At 37.5% G+C, this 25,413-nt stretch overlaps 1 protein-coding gene across 1 annotated transcript; it reads left to right on the top strand.

Annotated features, from left to right (window-relative positions):
* Nucleotides 1-15,922: 15,922 nt before the first annotated feature.
* On the top strand, nt 15,923-21,092 carry LOC139730788 (glutathione S-transferase omega-1-like). Its single transcript, XM_071641651.1, has 5 exons — nt 15,923-16,049; nt 17,138-17,243; nt 18,255-18,480; nt 19,051-19,177; nt 19,767-21,092. The coding sequence occupies exons 1-5, from the start codon at nt 16,025-16,027 to the stop codon at nt 20,012-20,014; spliced, it is 732 nt and encodes a 243-aa protein (XP_071497752.1). The 5' UTR covers nt 15,923-16,024; the 3' UTR covers nt 20,015-21,092.
* Nucleotides 21,093-25,413: the final 4,321 nt, after the last annotated feature.

Raw genomic sequence — 25,413 nt, 5'->3', positions numbered from 1 at the left:
CCTTGCATACGCACCTTCTTGCATCTAACATGGCCAAACTTGACTGCATCTTTTTTCCTCTGTTTTGTTTTATTTTTTGAACTAGTAATTTTCTCTCTCACAAATATACATTTCTCAAAACTCAAAACAAACTTTGCTAATCCGAAACCTACTGAACATCTTTCTTACAATATGATTATTTCCTGTAATATTGATTTATCAGTCATTCATATTTTGATAATTTTCGATCGCAATGAAGTTATTGCAATGTGCCAAAACAGTGAACGATAGATTGCCAAACATCGACAAACTTTCTGCTGATTATCAATGCAATGTAATGACATTACACTGCTTATATCGTACAGTGACAAGTTATAACATTATTCTATCAATTTTGAACTATTTTGTATGTTTTGACCTATTTTATCATCCATGTCTGTTTTAGATGCCAAATTTATTTTTCTTTTAATTCTACGGCAGACCGTATACAGGATATCAATATATTCTGATTGTTGTTCCATTTTATTTATGAATGAAGGACGACGTTCATTCTTTTCACGTGAACCCAGTCGAATAGTGTACTAGTATAGTATATATGATATACAACGATGCAGCTTTTAGAACATGTGAATAGTGAGCGATGTTTACACATGATGAAAATGATACAGATTCACTATCTTCCTATTCCTATCTTACGATAGTCTGCTTTGCTCTTCTGGATATAGTACGTATGAAAAGACCTTCCCTGAACCTGGGATCATCAGCAAGAATTCTGCCAGTCTTAGCGGGTGTGTCTCCAGGTAAATATTTTCTTCAGGACCCTCCTGAAGCTGGAGTTTATGAGCGAAAATATGATGAAATTCCACCAACTGCTGGTAATGAGTAAGATGCGAGTGACATAGATTGAGACTGGCGACAATGCACTGATCCCCCGGTGAAGCACCAGTAGTCGATTGATGCGATTAGGAACGTTGGTGAGCGTAAAAGCCACGGTGACCGCAAAAAAAGTGAGGATCACCTTGAAATGCTGGTGGCCTTGGTTATGTGGCGGAGGGAGAGCATTGGGCTGTCCCGCGGATTCCCCTGGCTGGTTCATTGGCACCTGTCGCTGCGGATGAATACGGACCATCTTCCTGACGATGATGAGGAGATGAGTGTAAACGATGATCATAACAGTGAGAGGGATGAAGTAAAACACAGTTGCTAAGGCGAATGCATGTGGCGTGGACACCACGTAATCACAGGCCAGTATTCTGGGAATGAATATGAATTTACCTGGCCCGATATCAATAATATTGACTAAGGTTAGCAGAGCCGTCGCGCTGAGCATGAAACCTATGTACAACTTCTTGGTGGCAAACCTTTGATGTCGAAAGGGGAACACGACAGCGAAATAACGATCAGTGACGATCAATATGAGCGAGATGATGCTAACGCGAACGCAGGCGATGCTGACGACCAAGTAAAATCGGCAGAAGGCCGGTGACCAGAGCGTCACGGCAGCATACGCAGCGAGCGCGACGCCGAGGATGCAATCGGCTATCGCCATGGAAACGATGGTCACTCGGCTACTGATCGGGAATTCGAACTGACGGTGGCAGGCCACTATGATGTTGAGGGTGTTCGTGAAGACGCTCACGATGCAAATGGAAACTTGTAGAATTATGGCCTGGGCTGAAAATGAGATGCTTGGTATTGACGAATAGACATCCATCAAACTACCGGTAGTGATGTTTGATGAGTAATCCATAGCCTCCTCGAGTAGCGACGAACTCAGGTTTACTTCAATGTGGTCCATGATCTACAGTCTGACGGAATAAATCGATTGATATCGACAACGTTAATGTAGTATCTACAGTTCTACTCTTATCGAGAATAAAAAAGACATAAATCTTCTAAAGAATATTATGTTCTCAGCCTCCTTTTTGACCATCAAAAGCAAGCATAATAAATCAAGGAAAGGAAGCGCTGTAATAAAGACTTACAGAAAATGTTATAATGCTACGTGGAGACATTTGTATAGCCGACATTTTACTAACTGCCGAATCTGGTATATTTTTGTACATCAACATCTGAATGCTAAATGTTTAAACATACAAGTTCTGAAGTAATATATATATATATATATATATATATATATATATATATATATACACTCAGCAAATAAATAAAGTAAACACTTTTTTCAAGTTTATATTTCTCATAGAATATTTGGCTAAAAGTTAATGTATTATATACCATATTGAAGATTATTCAATTGGCTATCAGCTTAGTAGGTCAATAAAATGGGACATTTCAGGCATGAGTGAACACCTTTGTGTTTCTCTTCCAAGGCACAAAAGCAAAAATTGCAAAATTGAACGAGTTGTCATTCATGCGCAAGTGCTCCTCCATATAACAATAAGAACAAAAGACAAATTCAACACAATTAGACACATGAATTGAGTTGCAGAAATGAACCTTTGATCTCTATAATATCTTTGAAGCCCAAATATCAATGAAGGCAAAAAATAAGGGAGAAAAATGAAGAATCTTGGGTCAAGCCAAAATTCAAATGAAATAAGAGGCGAAGAAATGTTGATAGAAATGAAAGAAATTTCCATTTGTTTTCAAATTAGGAGAATTGTAAATGATGTTTGGTTCTTAAATTTATCTCAGGAACCTTTGACTTACTTACTAAAAAGAGTGAAATAAAGAAATTCTGTTTATCTAATCATCTCTATGCCATTACTCCCCATGTCGTTTGAAATTCAAGCTGACAAGAAATTCTCATTTTCATCGCTTAGTTTCCCAGTTTGTTTCTGTTTGAGGTTAATAAAGAGATAAAGAGAACAAAAACTCGTTTATGCTATTTCATTTATGTCTCTCATTGTTTTAAAATGGCTTTTTGTTGTCATTGTTATCTTGAAGGGCATTACCAAATGAAAGACAACTTGTCAAATTTTGCAATTTTTACTTTTGTGTCTTGGCGGGCAAAAATGAATGTGTTCACTCATGCGTAAAATTTCCTTTTGTTTCAACCTACTAACTTGATAGCCAATTAAATTACCTTTAATATGGTATATGATACATTGATTTTCATCAAAATTTTCTATGAGAAATAGGATCTCGTGTTTACTTTCTTTTTTTGCTGAGTGTATATATATATATAATTGAATTGAATTGAACATATTTTACAATCATAGTTATAAAAACAGATTATTTCAGTGCTCTATACAAACAATGATATAAAGACATGATGTATCCTAACAAACATAAAAGTGGTCGCATGTGACAAATCACACGAAGTGATTAATCAATAAGGGTACCAGCCCAATCAATTCTCAAATTGCTTGAAAAAATGAAGAAAAAAATTATCCTGTCAACATGGCAACACGCTGCTCAACAATCACAAAAAACCCATATCATTACTATTACAACTAATGTTAAAACTTTATCAGTGAGGGTACCAGCCCAATCCATACTCAAATTACTTTATCAAAAACAAAACAAAAAAGGGGGGAAATGAAAAAAATCACTGTCAACATATCATTACACAGCTAATCATCAAGAAAAAAAAAGAAGATACCGTTACCATTTCAACTACATATGTTGATTTTGATTTTAACAAAATGAAATTTACACACCTGCACATCACATTAATTACATGTGTCAAATTTCAATAAAAATACAATAAAAACTAAATAAGTTAAGTCAGTCAACAACATTTCTATTTTCATACACTCTAACTGTCATCATGACAGCTCATCATTCAGACATAAATAAAACGTATATTTTAGGCCTGCATATCAAAAAACTATATCCATCAGAAAAACTAATTCTCAAATCAAAATCTGAAATACATATTTAAAAAAAAATCAACTCAAACCATACTCACTGTTTTTCATGACATATAATGACCTGTTACTGTTATGAATTATTTTGCGTTCACTGACTGGTCGTGACAAAGTATATTTCCACCATGAAAATCGTTATCCTTTCAGAGCCCGACCATATCCCTAGGGGGAACAAAATAAATGCATATATACATTGCTGGTGATTTCCTTAATGTACTACTTATACGTCACTGAATGTACCTGGTCATCGTTCGAAGCACCGGTTAAACTATGTGCCTTCGGTGACTTCAACAGTGCTATTGAAATAGTTTTAACAAGAACCGCTCAGGCCTGGTATATTTTGCTGCGTACTATGTCCCCTCGCATTCGTCTCTGCCTACCAATAGTCGCATCTATCAAGTGCGATCAACAAAACAAATTTTGTTCACGCTTGGCTGAACACTGACGCTCTTTGTCCAGAGTATGAAAAATGGCTTGCGCCAAATTGAAAGAAGATGGAAAATTCAGCCAGCAGTCCAAATAAGTGTTCTCATTCAAACAAATTGCTCTTTGCTCACAGTTTTGATTATGTTATGATAGTTTTGGAATTCTCTGGCGGTTTTCTGTCACGTTTTAAATGATTCCATTCTGTTATGGAAGGTTGATTAATAACATCAAGATCTTTTAAGCACAGTTATCACAAATCATGCACAGACATACTATCGAACCCACATGCCAGTCACTCAGTCAAGAAAAAAGTACAAAATTAATGCATCTTCAGATCATTCAAACAATCAATCAATCAATCCAATCAATCAATCAAATCAATCAACTAATCAATCAATCAATCAACTAAGCAAGCAAGCAATTAATCAATCAATCAATCAATTAATCATTCACTTAACCAATCAATCTATCAATCAATCAGTCAGTCAAAATTGTATGCATGTTTAAATTGGCAGATCGACATAGGGCATATCAACCCCCCCCCCCCTCCTCGTGGCTTAAAGGCTCGGTTTTTTGTTTTGTTTAGGTTTTTTTGTAATTTGTTCGTCCAAAATCGCCACTGCTCTCTTCTCTTGTTGTTTCCACCACCAGCCCCTTTACTCATTTATTGATGGGTTGATTGATTGATTTATTGATTGACTGATTGATTGATCAACTGGTCAATCAATTGATTGATTGATGGGATGAATGAATGGAATGTTGATTAATTTGGTACCACTACCACGGTAATGAATAACTGGCATATGGTATTGATGTGTCCGTGTTTTGTGAAAACTGTGCTTTAAAGATCTTGAAGTAATTACAAACTCCAATTCTCACTAATTGATTTCGAAATGCAATCATTGAAATTACGAAAAAGGTAACAAAAAAAAATCTCACACTATCATAACATAATCAAAGCTTTAAGCAAAAGAGCAATTTGTTTGAATGGAAGCACTTATTTGGACTGCTGGCTGAATTTTCCATCTTCTTTCAATTTGGCGCAAGTCATATTTCACCATCTGGAAAAAGAGCGTCAGTGTTCAGCCAAGCGTGAACAAAACTTTGTTTTGTTGATTGCATTTGATAGATGAGACTATGGGGCATCCATAAATAGGAAAAAATTTCGAAATATTTTGAAATGTAATTTAGGCAATTTTTTCAAAAGTGTAACTTTTTTTGGTACGCCCTGTATAGCTGGCTGTACCCCTTTCATGTAATCCGCTTTGGCTTAAAGGACAAGTCCACTTTAAACATGTTATAGTAGTAGTAGAACACATTACTGGAGGTTTGGGGAGAATTGGACAATCCGTTCAAACACGTCAAAAGTTATGAATTTTTTAAAGTATCTGCGCAGTCACTGCTGTGATATGGATGAGAGGACTAGTGTGTGATGTCATATACGTAGAACAATATAAGGAAAATATGAACACAATTTCACAAAATTTCATTTCTTAAGAAAATGCACATTTCTTCGGCTTGTCACTGACGTATGTTAAGGATGATTATTCCCCTGCTGTCTGAAAGAGGCAAGACATGTGGTTTTTTTTTATCATGCAAGAAAAGTGAAAATACATGTACGTTAAGTTTTCTTTAACTATTTAGTTTATTTCTTTGTACACAATATGTGACATCACAAGCTGTTGCCGTCTTCTCATCCAGCCGTGACTGAGCAGAAACTTCAAAAATTCATAACTTTTGAACGAATTGTCAGATTTTCCTTAAACTCTCACTGATGTGTTCTACCAATATTGTTCACTCAGCTATATGTCTATGAGGGTGAACTTGTCCGTTAATGCTATTGTATATTTACCTGAGGTTCAAGTTATCAAGTTTTGTAAGTTATGCTCCTAATGAAAAATAGAATTAGGAGATACTATATCGCCGCAATGCAATTTTTACATTCATTTAAACTTTTGACGGCGGTATCCTGTACCTATACCTTTAAATACATTACACGTTACTGTATACACAAAATTGTATCTGTTCATTTACGTACTCTTTGCTTTTGAAGAGAACGTTGTTGATTTGTCACAATGATTTCATTCGTCAAAGCGAAGAAACAAGAAAGTTGTGACTGAAAACTAAAACTAGGAATTTCTATGCAATATACCAGTCACTTCCTTCCTATAATCTTCCTATATAATCATACTCTGACTATTAATCATCTATCCGTAAGTCCTGCACTTTGTCCCATATTATTATGATATATTACATTTGTTGCAAAATGCAGTATACAACTCTGAGATTTGATGAGTCGCAGAACTCATTTTGAGATAAACCCGCATGAAACTAAAATATCAATACAGCCTAAGCAATGATGAATACATTCCGCCGTGTTTGGAAAATTTACCTTTCGGGTGACGTCCGACGAACAAGAGGAAACGATGACCGAAGAAGTCCTTGCTCTTTACTGGCAGTCCAGACAGTGCGCGACTTCATCTAGATGTATACACGGAGCAATCCTACTACTTTTGTCACAAGATTGACTACTGCGTTCATTTTATCATAAAAGAGAATGCTCGACGGTGCATCCCGTGCGGGCGTATGGCAAGCCATATTACTTTTTAAAAAGATTTTCTGATATCACGAATTCCCCTTCGTGATATCAAAAATTCGAATTTTTGATATCACAAATTCAATTTTTGATATCACAAATACCCATTGGTTTATCACGTAAAACCAATTTTTGATATCACGAAATCGAATTAGTGATATCACAAATTCAATTCGTGATATCACAAATTCAATTCGAGATATCACGAATTCACATTCTTGATATCAAGAAATACATTTTGTGATATCACTAATTCCAATTTGTGATATCATTAATTTACATGGAATTTCAGCACATATCTTTCGCAAAGAAATGATTTGATTTCGAGCATTAGTTTTGCGCTGAAATTCAACCGTAAATTCTAGCGTTTGTTGAGGGCAGAAATACACAGGGAATTCGAGCTTTAGTTCAGTGCAGAAAACCAACGGGAATTTGAGCGTTAGTTGAGCGCAGAAATACACACGGAATTCGAGCATTAGTTTTGCGCTGAAATTCAGCTGTGAATTCGAGCGTTAGTTGAGAGCAGAAATACACAAGGAATTCGAGCATTAGTTTTGCGCTGAAATTCAACTGTGAATTCGAGCGTTAGTTGAGCGCAGAAATACACAGGGAATTCGAGCATTAGTTTTGCGCTGAAATTCAGCTGTGAATTCGAGCATTAGTTGAGCGCAGAAATACACAGGGAATTCGAGCATTAGTTTTGCGCTGAAATTCAGCTGTGAATTCGAGCATTAGTTGAGCGCAGAAATACACAGGGAATTAGAGCATTAGTTTTACGCTGAAATTCAACTGTGAATTCGAGCGTTAGTTGAGCGCAGAAATACACAGGGAATTCGAGCATTAGTTTTGCGCTGAAATCCAACTGTGAATTCGAGCGTTAGTTGAGCGCAGAAATACACAGGGAATTCGAGCATTAGTTTAGCGCAGATATTCCTATGGAATTTCAGGTGTTATCTTTACATAGTAACGATAGTTACAAAAAAAAGACCTAAATGAAGAGTTTTGGCAACTCGTCTTCATTTAAAGTGATTAGGAATTGGTTTTAAAAGAATCGATGAAAATAAATCGTTTAGCAACATATCTAAAATGCCATTATTGATATGTTGTCAATTACTTCAAAGTCATTATTATATTCTTTTTTTTCTCCATTTTTCGCCACTGATTTGGCAGAGACTGGTTGACTTACAACTTTTGTTTGCGTTTCTCTTTACTCTGTCATGTGAAAGATACTCTCTCCCGACCTCCCCCTGTTACTCCTCCGAGTTAATAAGAGAGATTTCTCATTGCGCAGATTAACAGAATTGAAGTCCTTCGTACCACTGCTTTTTTTCTTGCTACAAATTCTAACTGTTTGTTTGCCATGTATACTGCTGCATAAACTCCTCATAAGATCTGGATATCTTCACTCTTCTTGATCTGGTCTGAAGACTTTTGGGCTTGTGCATTCCAGTTTTGTTCTCCCCGGTTTTGGTTCTTGAATAAACTTGCCTATATGATTACACTTTAAATTATTTTACAAAAGCATAAACATATTGGGGCAGGCAAACTGTACACCCAACACTATTGGTGTTAATGGTCTAATGGATACACCCCTTTGTCCTGGAGGACTGATTTTGAGGAGTGAGAAAATGTCTTTAGGAGAAACACGTTGCTTTATGTGACCACCAGCCGACACCAGTGGGTGGTGGACATTAAATTGGCAAGTTTACGACCCCCTCTCGCACCCCGCATGACTCACAGTCTCTCTCTCTTATTCTCCGCTGCTGACATACACAGACCAGAGGGTTGATTGCCCTCGGTCGGTCCTCCGCAATACAAACACATGGTATATGCTTTTATAACACACATACACATACAACCACACATAATTATCATCGATTTGGTGGAAGAGTCTTACTGTAAAGGGGATTACCACGTGAAAAATGTATCATAATTAACAATAATGTGGTAATAGATGACAATTTGAGGACCAAAACGATGAATTAAATGTAGGCCCTAAGTGAACATAGTATCATTGAATTCATGATAACATGTTGCAAAACAATTGATTTGTATCAATAATTCATAGAATATACCTTGATGATCATTTAGGGAATGATGGATGTGTAAATCTCTCATATATAGTTATTGGTATTTTGAGCATTGTTCAAAAAAAAGTGAGCAGTAGTATACCTTCCATCTGAATATCAGCTCAAAAGTAATGTTCCAATTCCCTGTGTATTTCTGCGCTAAAAAAAACAACAAATAAACAAAACCGCTCGAATTCACAGTTGAATTCCAGGGCAAAACTAACGCTCGAATTCCCTTTGTATTTCTGCTCTAAACTAATGCTCGAATTCACAGCGATTTTCTGCACTAAACTGACGCTCGAACTCCCTGTGTATTTCAGCGCTCAACTAACGCTCGAATTCACTTTGTATTTCTGCGCTGAACTAATGCTCGAATTCACAGCGATTTTCTGCACTGAATTAACGCTCGAAATCCCTGTGTATTTCTGCGCTCAACTGACGCTCGAATTCACAGTTGAATTTCAGCGCAAAACTAATGCTCGAATTCACTTTGTATTTCTGCGCTCAACTAACGCTCGAATTCACAGGGATTTACTGCACTGAACTAACGCTCGAAATCCCTGTGTATTTCTGCGCTCAACTAACGCTCGAATTCACAGTTGAATTTCAGCGCAAAACTAATGCTCGAATTCACTTTGTATTTCTGCGCTCAACTAACGCTCGAATTCACAGGGATTTACTGCACTGAACTAACGCTCGAATTCCCTGTGTATTTCTGCGCTCAACTAACGCTCGAATTCACAGTTGAATTTCAGCGCAAAACTAACGCTCGAATTCACTTTGTATTTCTGCGCTCAACTAACGCTCGAATTCACAGGGATTTACTGCACTGAACTAACGCTCGAATTCCCCGAGTATTTCTGCGCTCAACTAACGCTCGAATTCACAGTTGAATTTCAGCGCAAAACTACCGCTCGAATTCCCTGTGAATTACTGATATCACAAATTCGATTTTGTGATATCAATAATTCAATTCGTGATATCACAAAATGGAATTTGTGATATCAGAAATTCGCATTTGTGATATCACAAATAAGAATTCTTGATATCACGAATTCAAATTAGTGATATCACAAATTTATTTCGTGATATCACAAATTCGAATTTGTGATATCAAAAAATCATTTTGTGATATCACGAATTACCATTGGTTTTTCACGTGAAACCTATTTTTGATATCAAGAATTCGAATTTCTGATATCACAAATTCATTTAGTGATATCTCAAATTGAATTTTAGATATCACAAATTCGAATTTCTGATATCACAAATTGAATTTGTGATATCAAGAATGGATTTTGTGATATCACAAATTCGATTTCTTGATATCACAAATTAAGTTCATGTGCTACACTTACGGGAATTTGTGATATCACAAATTGAATTCTTGATATCACAAATTGAATTCTTGATATCAAAAATTTGATTTTTTGATATCACAAAATGGAATTTGTGATATCAGAAATTAACTTTAAATGTAAAAAAGGCTTGCCATACGGGCGCCCTAAATAGAAGGAGCATACATTGGCTATAATAGTTAAGGTGTGTGTGTGTGTGTGTGTGTGTGTGCGTGTGTGTGCGTGTGTGTGTGTGTGTGTGTGTGTGTGTGTGTGTGTGTGTCTCAGTTATTGTATAGGTCCTACACTGCTTAAATGACGTCATTGCAACAATCAATGGCAATTTCAACATTTGGCATGTTCTAACCAGCGGGTAGTAATAGAATTAGCCCCCATTTAAGCCTTTTAAGTGTTAAAATGCTCAGACTTTAACAGAAAAGTTTTCTTTGATTATTGTCATGACGCTGGCAGTGCTCGTAGTCTGCCTTACTTTGGCAAAAGGAAGCAAATCATCCCAATCAGGGTTATGTTTTCTACGTGGATGGCTAGGTTTGAGTAGAGACACATTCTACAGGGAGATATCTACGTTAGACGTCAAAACACTAGTATTACTATGAATGAAAGTTAAAGATGAAAAAAGAAATATCAGTGGTTTGGTGCAGTTCATTATTGCTATTAAAATACCGCAATTGTTCGGGCAAATCTCTACGAATATATTTTCGTCAATGCTGATTCTATCAAGGATATGATAGTAGGCCTAAATATTTTGCCGCAGTAAGTTTCAATATCAACTTTTAACAACGCTTCGCTCACAGCCTATTATACAACAGCCTAGGTTTAAGCGTTCTTACTGCATACATATCGCATTTGATGCAGTTTGCGGTGACGTGATTGACCATCAGCAACTTTTCTTACATAACGCCTCGATGGAAATCAGCTGTTACATATTAACTCACATGAGACTGTTAAAATTTAATGTCTCTGCTTGAAATTTAGTTCACTTCTATTACAAATCAATAGAAATAAGAAATGTTGGTGGATGACAAAATAATTCGTTTAAGTCCCTCATTGGCTATAAAAAAGTAACGGCGCCTAATACAATAAAACAATAGGTTTATTTTGTAGCCAAAGTCGTTCAAATATCTATATACCATAACTGAGGTGTAGCAAAGATATATGATGAGGATAGCGGTGAATGTTATGATGATGAAGAATATAAGAAGGAAGAAGAAAAAAAGAAGAAAGAAGAAGAAGAAGAAGAAGAAGAAGAGGAAGAAGAAGAAGAATTAATCATAGGCAATCTCTTATTGCGCCATCACTGTTTTTTGAATGCCCCACATCGTAAGTCGTCAACAATGGCAAGTGCCCATTTTATGCCCGATTCAAGTAAACGTAGTGGGTAAGACGTCTGGGCCAAGAATTAGTACAGTACATCAGACAGGAGAGATCAACATTCATGTCCAGGACACACAGGACTTTTTCTTTGTGCTTTTTCCATTATTCTCAGATGTCTAAATTATGAATCGAGTTATGATTCTGTAACTACAGTGTCATGTTGAAGTGTTAATTTCGTCGACAGACAGACAGATTCAATTACGTAATTAGAATATCGAGAATGAATACAAACCAAAAATGATATTGAAATCATGATACAGTCTCGAGATTGGGATACTTAGAAATTCAACGCAAAGTAAGCATATTTCTCATCATGCTGCAGAGATATTTGTCTGTTTTATATTAGGGTTTAGATTTTATTCTTTTTGTAACTGTCAACAAACCAATTTGATAGATAATGATGATTGCAATGACCATGATGACCATGATACTACACTAGGACAATAACTTGGAATGGGTCGATTATTATATTCCTATCTTGTCAAGGACAAATCAATATGTGATTGAAATACTCTTCGGTGTAAATAATCACGCACAAATTTAGCAAAAGAAATCACGCTTTTAATTGCTTTGTTTTCCTCGGGTGCTATGATTGCGCAACAATCTTCTTGGAGTATTCTATGGAGTATACTTGTGAGTACTCACGAGGGAAAACAGAGATAGGGCAAAATATAAAAATAACAGCAAATAACAAATATCAGAGTAAAAATTATAGTAGCTGACAAGGCGTCTAACATATCATCAAAGTCAAAACACACTTCTAACGAAAATAAAGAGAAATGAGATCTTTATAATCTGTCATCAAAAAGAAATAATAAGAGGAGAATGTCAAGCATCATACAGACTGTTTTTCTGCCTGATTCTCCGTCAAGCCACCCTTTCGTTATCAAGAAAGCCAAGTAGTAGATTGACGTAAGAACCCCGCCCTTAATCTTGCCTAATCTATGATCACTTGCAGTAGTTTCAGTTTCGTTCAATTCAACTTGCACGTTTACTTCAATGGATTTTCAAACAGAACAAGCAAAAAGGCTCACATAAACTCATTAAAAGTTAGGCGCAGAACATAATAACTTCCCAACGGTACAGACATTCTCGCATCCCGGGTTATAATTATTATTATACTTGTATCTGCAGAAAGAGTTCTCTCCCCGAACAAAGTTTACGAATACTGAGCGAGGCCGTGGATGTCCATTATAGGCACGTTACCCACTCCGCAACGAGATTGACGTGCGCAATCATTGTTGGTTATATGGTAACCATAGCTGTTGCCATAGCGACCATTGAGATGCTCATATCCGATTGGTAGATACCGAGTTGCAGCTCCGCTTCTGATTGGTTCTTTCTTAGCAGATACCCGAACAAAACTGCGATCATTGTTTGTTGTAGACTCTCAGATAACAGGAGTCCTTGAGATATTACAATCTGTAATATTCAGGGGCGGATCCAGGAATTCCATAAAGGGGCGCAAAAAAAAAAAAAAAAAAAATCGGTGCCACTTCCAGGTATCAGCTTACAGGTTTCTCGTGCCACTTCCGGGTTTCATAAGGAAAAAAAAAAGCTTCAGCGCAATTTTCTGGTGCTATACAATCGGCTGACAAAGATGGTTTCCTTAAAAAGATAAAATAAAAGAAATAAGGGCCGCCTATCATTTTCCTTTTTGTTTCTTTTATTTGAAAAAAATAAAGGGGCATGCACCTGGTGCCCTCCCCCCCCCCCCCGAATCCGCCACAGAATATACAATAACGGATCATCGATGATTAAAAGGGGCTGTGCAATATTGTCGATGGTTCCATGACATTTGCTCTTTTTGCATTTGCTCCATGCTAAACCAAGCATAAATTCTACCCACAAACATAACTCTTACCCTAATCCTAATCCTAATCCTCACAACAAACTAATCCTATCAGAATTCTATAACAACCCTAATTCTAAGTCGTTACTACTTAACTTAGTGTGCATGATTTTACTCATCAAATCAAGTTGAGGACATCTTGACAAGTTGACATTGGACCTGAATTCGTGGCACAACTGCTCAAATGACAACTCAGAGGGGAAAACATTGTCAGGATCAGATGACCATCAAACCAACGTTGATGGCGCCAGCAATTTACAGTAACTCAAACTGACAGGAACTGATGATAGGTTTTAAGAGCTATTTAACTAGACATAACTTCCTCCGTTCATGCAGTAAGCCAGTTCAGAGGTAGCTCATGTGCACATGGGTACAAAATCGTGACCTTTCGTTTTTCTCAGTTGGTTAGGCACGTCACTCGATTCAAAGCGACATAATGCATGAGTTTGCCCAACATGGCAATTAATGTATGGAACTTGTATCCAAATAAAGGATGAATCTGCGTAGATCAAGACAGTGAACGGGATGGTTTGTCAATCAACACTTTGGGAAGTATCCATTTCATTTTGCTGTACTGAATACATTAACACTTCTTTTTTCTTTCTGTTAACATTGCCAAATAATTATATACCAGACTTGTTGTCAGGTGGATGTGCTAACAGGCACCATTAAGAAGGATTACATGAATAAACATTACTTCACAGATGCTTAACCTGAGTGAATCTACAAGCCAGCCTGTCTCTCAGGACAAATGACCTTTTTCTGCTCGACGCGTAAACTGGAACCCCGAACTGGCTTATTTGGACAAATCTTTTTCATTTAGATTTGTTTTAGCCACTTCAGCATTTTCTCTATGTCGTGTTATTTTCGTATGAAAGGAACGAGTGATAATTTTTGTTAGTTGTTTTTGGTTTAGTACGAAAGACCATGGACCAGGGTCGGGTTGTCATGCATGCACATAACATACATATTATATTTGAGGTGTGCTTGTGGGAACATCAGTCTATGCATAAAGTTATATGTATGTATAGTTACATATCTATGGCAAGCTCTGCTTATGATGACGGTCCCCTGTATTGATTTCTCCTTTGTTAACAGATACAGTATGCCTTAATATGTTATTTTGATTCATAATTATGTCACTTCAGACTGAATGTTGTTACGCAAATGATTTTTCTTTGTATTGATTTGTATGTGTACCATTTTGTTTTCATTTGCAATTGTATTCGGAGAAAGAAAATGCAGAAATAAACCAACCAAACAAACAAACAAACAAATGAACAAAGGGAAAAAAAACATTCTCTTCATATTGCTCTGAAATAGACATTTTTATCATGAGTAAACTGATGGGTCTGAATGCAACTGATTGACAAATTGCCCTACGTCGACGTATGTATAAGCACTGAATTGATCAGTGCTTTAGTAGTAGCCATGATAAATGAAATCATGGACGTACATACTCGAGCAGGATTTGAACCTACGACCTTCTGATCTCCGGACAGGTGTCATCTCCATTGGACCACTGAACTTCCGCCCGACAGTAAGTGTTGGTTCTAATACTTATAGCATGCAGCGGGTACTGCGTAATTATTCAAATTCATGACATTCTTCCGTAGTGGAGATGACGCCTGTCCGGAGATTAGGAAGTCGTAGGTTCGAATCCTGCTCGAGTACTAGTATGTACGCAATGATTTCTTTTATCATGGCTCCTACTAAAACACTGATCAATGCAGTGCTTATTTACCTCGCGTAGGGCAATTTGTCTATCAGTTGCATTGAAAACATATCGACGGAAGAATTTTCATGAATTTGAATAAACTGGGTCTGTTTTGATAGATTTTCTTACCTTTCTCTTGCAAGCATGGGTTCGAGAATACATGTTTGTACAATGCCGTGAAGAGGCGTAGAATTTAAAAGTTCTCAGCCTCCTATCGGAGGAAAAGAACAGGGGAAAGCCCCTCTTTCAAAAAGATGTCTTTTGTTACGTGCGTTCAAGGCCTATGCAAATTACAAAACCTTCACAGTAAAATCTGTGAAATACATGTACCAAAATGGCGGTGTGTGCACTCAAGCGCGGAGCTGGGCTCGCGTGACGGCGACAATGCGAAGTATGAGTGGCCTAGAGTTCTCTCCCAGGGCCGCCTTCTTGCTTTTATAGTTCTTTGGATAATCGCATCGTTCATTTTCGTCGCACATGATAGGCCCTATAAGGAATATCATAATGTTGACAGTTTTTGCTTCGTCATTCTACACGAAGTGACTAGGAGTCTTTCTGATTGTGACAGATTTTTACTCTGAGCAAACAGTACTTATGCCCGCACGCACACCCATTGTTATGATATTTCGTTTTGATTACTGGCGATATGGCAAATGACTCTGCGAAACGTGTGTACACAGAGCCGTCCTTGGGTACATGGGTCGATCCTATAAATGCTGGTATAGAAGCACACGCCGGTCACTCAAGCAGCGCCGTTCGTTGAGTAATAACACAATCCCAGCAGTGTGAGAAGTCTAGCATCACATTCATAGTCAACATGCCTTCACATCACTACAAGACAGGTAGGCTATTTTCTTCAGAAAATCACCATCTTTATTATTCTGTTCAAGTTGTTTAATTCTGTTGAATTCAGTAGATGATTATTGGTACAAAGGTGATTAAAGTCGACTGTTGGGGTAATAGCCGGGTATGATCATCAGTCGCATAAAACCTATGAGCAATTTTAGGAAACTAATCATTTTACCTGATTCAGTCATAATCCAAATTTAAGGGCTGCTTGCTGAAATCGTGTCGTTGGTCTTGTTCTATTAATGTATATCCATGTGTTTTAGTGGTTTGTAAGCAACAGTAAAGATAGCTATCATACAGTATATACGATTTTATAATGGATTATGATGACTTCGAGTTTTAAGCTATCGATAGTTTATTGAAGGGACGTGATTAAATCGAGCACTAATCTCATCGTAAATGATTTGCGTTTGTGAAAGTGTGATAAACGTTTGCTATCAAGAAATATGAAAATATATGTATCAGTTAACGATGGTGATCTGAATAAAGCAAACGTTCGGCGACACCTGAACTAGTCTGCTCTATACACTCATTGCATATGACTCTAAGTGTTGATGTGATTTTGATTTGATCGTATGCTGCTATAGTATTGCAAATGGTCTCTTCAATTTTACTTCTCCCTTCCCAAAAAGACTCCCCCTTATTGTTCATATTTTTCTCATTCTCTCTATAAGTTGGCGATATCCTTTTACTCAGTTTTTTAATCTATGTTTGAGAATCTTTTCAATTCAATTCATTTCAGCTCATTTAATTTCAATTCAGTTCAATTTAATTTTATATTTTCCATCGAACAAAAGGTAATACATTATAAAAAGTAAACATTGGCACATTATATATTTTTTTAACAATTTGTAAGAAGTTCAAGTCTCAAAGTATAAAATGATGTATATATGTACGAATGAATGCATGATGAGACAAACTACGAATACTTTGAATGAGTGTCAAGGAAGTACTAGCAACAACCAAGAGTGATCTATACTGAAAAAAAAAAACAACAACAACCGGAGATTGTAAGACATGGAGTACTCGAGAAACAATTTATGCAGACACAAAGTGTGTATTATGTGTCTGTAATGTCCAGGTGAGGCGATGCCCACTCTTTCCCCCGGAGTGCTCCGCCTCTACAGCATGGCTTTCTGTCCGTTCGCCGAGAGAACACGTCTGGTGTTGGCAGCTAAAGGAATAGAGTGAGTTGGCACGTGGTCTTCAAGGTTTGGGGAAAACAGTTACATGACTGTGTTACTTAATATCAACAAACAGCATGAATTTATCTTGCAGCCGCAATATGCACAAGTCACATTCATGATCCGAAATCGCTGTGTAGATTTAGATTTTACTATATAGATGGGTATATAGGACCTGTTTCGGTCTCCTCGAATAGAATACTATACAAAATAAAACACAGCAGAGTCAACAGAGATGTAAGAAGTCAGTGTCAATTGGGACACCAAGAGTTTATCGAAATGACAATAATATCTGCAATGACAAACAGTAGATAATCTTGGTGGTGACACTAATGCTCGCAAAATGTTAAGTTGTTTTTATATCCGCAATCTATACATCCATTCAATGGAATTCTGTGCTCTGAAATAACAAAAAAAAAAATCAATAGAAGGTTGGAAGTCAAGTTCAATCCAGTGAGCAGTGAAATGCAATCCTTGTGTCAAATCGCTGAAAATGATTCCATAAATACAGAGAGTGATCGCTTTTTGTGTGTGTGTTTTGTGTTTTGTTTTGTTTTATGTTCTTTTTAAGGGGGGGTCAAGGAAGTAGAGGACGGGCGCACACTTAAGGAGAAGGTACCATTTGTACGAACAAATTCATTTCAACAATTCACTTACACGTACATATTTTGTACTTATATTTTATGATTAAGTAAACACGTGCAATGTTTGGTCAACGCGTCTCGGTCATTCCAAAGGTCAAAAAGGAGTGGGGGCCAATGATCCACACCACAGTGATGTGTGACGAAATCGAAGTGTAACACCCGTTGAAATTGCAAGAAAATGTATGAACAAATAAAAGTTGTATACACATTGATTTCATGTACGAAAAAAATATTCATCGTTTAACAATTATTGTAGAAACACATACGGACACGAATAAGCTTGCGTACAACATGTACAATAACGATGTTGTGTTAATCTTCTCTCTTCTTTCTCTTCCGTCCGACATTTCATCATTCTTCCTCGAGTCAGCTACGAGCTGGTGAACGTCAACACTTACCAGAAGCCCGAGTGGTTCTTCGACAAGAACCCGGACGGCCTCGTCCCCGTGCTCGAGCAGGACGGGAAGCTGATTCAAGAATCACTGGTCACCTGCGAGTACCTCGACGAGCTCTACCCGAAGACCGCCCCGCAGCTGCCCGCCGATCCCTACAGCCGGGCCAGGGACAAGCTTCTAATCCAGAGATTCGGGGGCAAGGTACGGCGTGGGCCAACGGGTCAAACGATTTTCGAGGCACACACAGTGATTTTAAGTAAAATGGTGTTTGTGATCAATGTCTTCAGTTAATGCACATCATAATAATGGAGTCAAAGAGTGTTTACCTCCCTGTCTAGCTTTATTCGGTATGTGCAAATTTGTTTTGGAATCGAAGAAGACGGTTGCAGAGCTATCAAACAGGAACTACCTTTTCTTTTTGATTATGTCACCCCCTTGCTGAAGCAGCTACGTTGGCTACGCATTGCTTTCAAGATCTTGACAATTGTGTACAAGTGTCTTCAAGGGAAAGCTCCTACTTATCCTAGATCTCTAATCATTCCATACTATTCTGCTCGACCTGGCCTGCGTTCAAGTGCAGATAGCATCTCACTCCATGTAACCATAACCAACAGTAGAGCGGGGGACAATGCTTTTGTGACGGCTGCACCGCAATTGTGGAACGATCATCCTCAGTTCGTCCGCATTTCCCCATCCCTTGATGTCTTCAAGAAGAATCTTAAGACTTTCCTTTTTAATGCTTATCTGTGCCTGAATTTTTTTTCCCGACAGTTTGTTCCCGCCATGTTCAAGTCGGCCAAGGAGAAAGGAGCCAACGCTGAACTGAAGGCAGATCTTATCAAACAGGTGGAAGAGCTCGAAGCGGAACTGAAGACGAGGGGAACGCCGTATTTCTCCGGTAAGATTAATTTGATGACCCCTCCATCATAACCGCATGATTGTACCATGAACATGTTACAATATATAAGTAGATATATAGATATAGATACATAAAGATTCGTTACTAAATAACACTAGTACTAGCCAATAGTTACGTGGTAATGTAATGTTCAAGTCGTCAACATAAAAGAGCGGTCTATAGTTAATTACAGTTTCTTTTCTTTTTTAAATCTTGTAAATTTGTAGTTGTCCTTTGAAAACAAGACTTGGTCAATATCGCGTCGGCCCTGTTACTTCCTTTTTAAAGCTCTATCTCTTAAATGGGAGGTCATTTTTAGATTTTTAAATGACATGAATAGGTTGTTTATTTCAATGAATCCTCTTTCATACGGCCTTTTGGAAGTTTTGAGGTACCTTGACAATTAATATCAAGACAGTATTTTACTCGGTGTTTTGAAGCAGTAAATCAAAGAATCTATGATTGTGATTGATAGTTATAATAGTTACAGTTTCACTAATTCATAATGTCCTACTGAATGTATAAAAACATGTCACAGTCACGGATTCTTTTGTTAAGCATGTTAAGGATTTATATTTCTTTTTGACAGGGTCGGCTCCGGGTCTGGTAGACTACTCCATCTGGCCGTTCATCTACCGCGCCACGGCTGGCAGCGCGCTCGGCGGCGACGGTTTCCCGAAGTCCGTCACCCTCTTCAACCAGTACGTCGAGCGCATGCGCAAGCATGAGGTCATCGCGCCCCGAATCATGGAGGACGAGGCGTTGAGGGAGTTCAGCACGCACTACCGCACGCCCGAGTCGCGATTCGACGAGATTCAGACCAAAGCGATTCCATGAGGGGAAACTGAAACTTAATTGGCTGCAATCGGAAAAACGAACGTTTTTTTTTTCTCTCTCTCCCTCTCTCTCTATGATTATGATATCAATTTGGAATCCTCAACCGAGTCCTTGATCTCAACCAGAAGTCAGATGTCAAATCATTTTATGATACACCATTCTGTTAGTTTAGTTTCACTGTATTTAATCAGCTTCATCATCAAATTTGAGTATCACCTCCTCTTGATGACAGAATTAGTATTTTCGGAATACTGGTAACGGCAAGCGAGGGTGATCAGAGGGACTGTTATTGGGTATTCTAAAAAAATTCTGCATCTAACAGAGTCTAGTGCACCTTTCGCTGTGTAGAAGGAGCACACACAATGTGACTGTCTCACTTTCAACAGGGATACACTTTTTTTAGATGTTTGACATTTTTTTTTTGAACACTTTGCCACGCTGTGGAAGTATTTAACCTCTTTCTGGCTTGAAGACCAGGAGAAAATCTGGCAGGGGAAACCCCATTGAAAGTGGCAGGAGATGCGATTAGTGCCAGACAACCGCTTCATGGGACCTTTATTCATGTATTGTTTGAAAGTTCTCAATAAGACCCCACGTATTATAGTCTTGAGCGTTTCTCTTAATGCTTAAAGAAAGGGTTGTTGATGGAATATGAATCACAATCAGATACTGATACACAGTAAGTCCTCTAGTATTTCACTCCTTAACGGCAGGATTATTTTTCCCCTTTATTATAGGTTACAGCAACATCATGCTTGGATCAAAGTTGACAATATTTGATAATACTCAGCGACATCTGGTGCAACCTAAGCAGTAAAACTGTGACATATACATAATAATGTCAAATGTCAGATCGCTAGGTGATCTCTTGGACTAAAGCCTGGAATATGAATTTAGATCTTTATCCTATAAGAACCAATGTCGTATATTCAATAAGCGTAGAATGAGGCAATTGCTTGCAATGTTATCAAGTCGCTTCCAATGATGTACGATAGGCAATAAAAATTTTATCAATACAATATGTATTTTGTATTAAAAAGACTAATGACTACAAAAACGAATGACTATACGAGTAAATGGTCGTACTTTGTGTATTTGAATCCAATGATGATGTCACCTCGGTGTTGTAGTTTTCAGAGGAAATAAAAATGTGTTAGATCTTGAGAGTCGTGGTGGTAATGAGAGTTGCTTCCCGTCAAGAAATGTCCGTTTCACTTTCCAAATCCACCACAGCTTGCGGATGTCCCGGCTGAATACATTTCCCTTTGTCCACGGACGTACGGGGATTTCCAGAGCAAAAATCCCCGGTGAAAGATTTCAAGTGAGCTAATAGATTTAAGAAGCCAGTTATATGAAAAAATGTGTATTCTTTTTTTACACCTCTTCTTTACTTTCCTAATTCACAGCTGTGTTCACAAATATTCCCAAATAAAAACGAAAGTTCGATGCTTTACGAAACCGCTTTCGATACACTTGGCGAAGTTATATGTAGTAGATTTTTCATGAAACACGTGGATCAAGGTACAGATGCTAGTTTGCAGGAACGTGAAGATGTATCATCACGAGTGAATGTAAGCAAGAATAATTGAAAGTGTATCAGCACTTGACATCTGCCGGAGTGTACGTGTGAGAAACCGGCACATTCAAATGTCAGTTATATCATATATGATTACATCCACGATAATTGGGGCAAAGTACATCAGACGGCTGATCACGAGGCCGAAGGGTATACCATCCGTCTTCTGAATGACCCTCAAGACTCGCTCTCTCCCATGCAGACCAATGGCTCAAGAACTAAGAGCACCGTGTTCATGTTATACGTGTAACTGAATAATACGGCCAGTCCGCGGGGTTTCAGTATGAGCATGAGCAGAAAAGTCTTTTGTACTGACAGACGTGTTCGTGTGTTGTTGTTTGATAATTTGTGATGTAGTGATTGTTTATGTAATCCTCATAAATGGTGCCTGCTAGCGCATTCACCTGACACTACAAGTCTGGTATTTGGCAATGTTAATATGAAAAGTTTGTTAATGCATCCAATACAAAACAATGAAAAGAGTGCTTCCGCAAGATGATTGACGAACCATTGTGACCACGATCAGAAAGAGTCAGTTTGTAAATGTCATTGCCGTATTCTTATATTATCGTGATATTGATTCGCTGCATGCTTCGTATAGTTCTGGTTGAGACCTTACTTCAGGTTTCTAACATTTTTTGGTGAGATAATGAGAAACCTCTTATGTATGAAAGAGCATGTTTTGATGAAAATTGGTTCTGAAATGGCTAAGATATCCAAAATAGAGCAATTCTAATGATAAAAGGCGGGACCCATGCACCTTTTATTAGGATTGCTTTGTATACTTTGGTTTTTTTTTTTTTTTTTGAGATCTCAGCCATTCCAAAACCAATCTTCATCTAATGAACTTTGAATTCCTCTTAGAATGGTATGCTCTGTATTATTTCATGAGTGGTTTCTTGGTATCTCGCAAAAAGTTGAAAGCCAAATCCTCATCTCCACTAATACTGTAACAATCCCTTTAACTAAACTTCACCCTCTGCTCTGCCTCTGTCTTTTCTCTCTCTCTCTCTCTCTTTCTCTCTCTCTCTCTCTCATTCTATTCTGAATCCTCTCTTCTTCCTTTATCTTTCTCTTACTCTCTCTCTCTTTTAATTTTGTCTCTATTAATCATTTCTATTCTGTCTGTCTGTCTCTCTCCCTCACCTTTATTTCTCCGCATCTCTTCTTTCGTCTTGTATCTTCTCAGTCTCTTATCTCCCCCCCCCCCCCCCCCTCTCTCTCTCTCGGTACTTCTGTTTGTATCTTTTCTGTCCTCGTTTTTTTCGTTTTCCCCGTTCTCTCTGTCTGCCTCTGTCTCTCTCTCTCTCTCTCCATCTCTCTCTTCTTTGTCATCTCTACTGTCTTTAACTTTCTCTCACACTTTCTCTCCGTATACTCCCTTCAATAGGGTGCATGGATATAAAGATACAAAATATAACATGTTCATTTTGTATATTACATATCTAAAAAAAGGAAAATACAGGCCTGTACAACAAAGAAATACTTCTATGCCATATGCATTGTAACGAACACACGCACACATAGATATAATAAGTAATCAATAGATAAGTAAATGAAATGATAATCATATACATATATATATATCATGTTGGTCTATTACAGGGATTTTCATTCTTGTTGACGTAATCCGGTAATAGACCAACATGATGAGATTAAAACCTAAAATGGCATTAAAACGCTTTATCCTGGCGAGGAAATTAAGCGCATGTCTTGTTTTTAAAAAATGCGCTTAATTTCCTCGCCAGGATAAAGCGTTTTAATGCCATTTTAGGTTTTAATCTCATCATGTTGGTCTATTACCGGATTACGTCAACAAGAATGAAAATCCCTGCCCGATCATAATACCGGCCATTTACATGCGACAGACGTCTTTCACAGAATATCTGGAGTTTAACTGGTTTTCATATAAATGTAGGCTCCATCTCCATTAAAATTATATGCGTTGCTTTATATCGCAATATAACTTTCAATTCTGTTTCATCATTGCCGGGGAAACCCGAGCAATCACGTGACCGGTAAACTCTTGACGGGAAGTATCAATTTAAAGTCAAGACTTCAGCTTACCGCCAACCGCAGTATAGGCCCTGATAACCAAAAGGGAAGCTTGTATAACGTTTCGATTTGGTTCATATGACGTGACCACACACACGCACACACGCACACACACGCACATACATACTTACATACTTATATTTTTATGTAAAAGGTCAAAGAAGATGGCTGTGGCGTGATTCGTTTACAGGGATTTCGCGTACTAGTATGCTCTACGCTCCCACTACAAGAAAAAAGAACAGTTTTTTTAGTTATCATTTAAATGATGTATGTATAAAAGCATACGCGCAACCACACACACACACACACACACACACACACACATATATATATATATATATATATACATACATGATAATAAACATCATCTATACTGATAGAGATAGTTTTTTTAAAGTTTTGTTCGTAGATGTATAATATAATCATGTGTTCCTTATACAGAAGACGAATAGACAGCAATCAGTACTTTATACTTCTATGGTCAAAGAATGTAGGAGTTTTAATAATCGACTCTTCAGGAGACCGGCGTAATCATTCCATGCCTTCAAAGTAAGGAAATGCGCCATGATTGGATTGAAATATAGATTATCACGGAAACAGGGGTAACAACAAAGAGATTCCTACGCCTCTGCTATATCATTGTTCGAGCAATCAAGGAGATACAGGGATGATTCGTCGGCAAAGAATATTAATGGAGCTGTGGTAATGATCATGTATGCGGCGTGATGTATGAAGACTTTGATTGCAAAGCAAATTAACTCCATTCTTGTTACACTGAGATATAAATTGCTATGAATGCTGCTTAAACATATTGAAAATAGTAAGAAAACAATGCAATGTATGAGATATTTCTAGTTATAACTTCAAGAATATTCCATGTTAATTATATATATATATTGAGAATATATATGTTGAGAATTCACGTATTGGCTCCACGAAGAAATGAAGAAATTAACTGGCAATGCATTTTTTTTTACCGATAAAGAATGAGTTTATTCGACTCAAATTTTCAGCGGCCTCCGCCTTCTTCATTGTCAAGACTACTGAAGAAGGCGGAGGCCGCTGAAAATCTGAGTCGAATAAACTCATTCTTTATTGGCAAAAATGCATTACCAGTTTATTTCTTCATTTTTATATATTCCATGAATATTCCACGCGATATTACCTTACAAGCACGAAAAGAGTTATACATCACGGTTAGTTAAAACTTAGAAACCTTTATTCAATGTTTGAAGAAATCAATACAGGAAAATTAAACACTGTCAAATTCCGCTTTTTTGTATTAATTGTTTTAATTCAGTATGTCTTCCAGCAACTCACACGGTTCAATCGATATCAAGTTAAACAATTAGAAACACTGGGAGTGGCACGCTGTACATTGCTGCATGCACGAAGCCATCCAATAGGCAGTAGCTAAATGTACCCCATTCATTGTTGGAAATGAGTAAAATAGCTACAAAAAAGACTGTGAAGTTTTCATTCCATGATGGAACTCACGATGCCGTCACGATTACGTTCTGAGACGTCTGAAATGCTGAATATATGGTCAACAATGCTCGAGAAGATGGAGCACTTTGTGTGGGGGAAAATATTTTTACATGTTTTAGAAACATTTCAGATACGGTCGCTGGTTTCCTGATGAGGGCGCTGTTGCTAAATGTAAATTTTTCGAAATTGGATTTGACTCAGATATATATATATATATATATATATATATATATATCGTAGACAAGAAGTAGAAACATCAACATTTAGTTTTGTATATCAT

The sequence above is a fragment of the Diadema antillarum genome, unplaced genomic scaffold (assembly GCF_040938485.1).
Source record: "Diadema antillarum isolate AM-2024a unplaced genomic scaffold, OU_Dant_1.0 seq00000338_RagTag, whole genome shotgun sequence".
Classification (NCBI taxonomy): domain Eukaryota; kingdom Metazoa; phylum Echinodermata; class Echinoidea; order Diadematoida; family Diadematidae; genus Diadema; species Diadema antillarum.
The sequence above is the reverse complement of the archived record's forward strand: the minus strand, read 5'-3'. Positions and strand labels throughout refer to the sequence as shown.

What these genes read in the sequence shown, in the direction of transcription:
- LOC139730788 (XM_071641651.1), top strand. Translation starts at nt 16,025, where the DNA reads ATGCCTTCACATCACTACAAGACAG. An exon ending in TTCACATCACTACAAGACAG is followed by an intron (nt 16,050 to 17,137) that starts GTAGGCTATTTT and finishes TGTAATGTCCAG; the next exon opens with GTGAGGCGATGCCCACTCTT. An exon ending in TTGGCAGCTAAAGGAATAGA is followed by an intron (nt 17,244 to 18,254) that starts GTGAGTTGGCAC and finishes TCCTCGAGTCAG; the next exon opens with CTACGAGCTGGTGAACGTCA.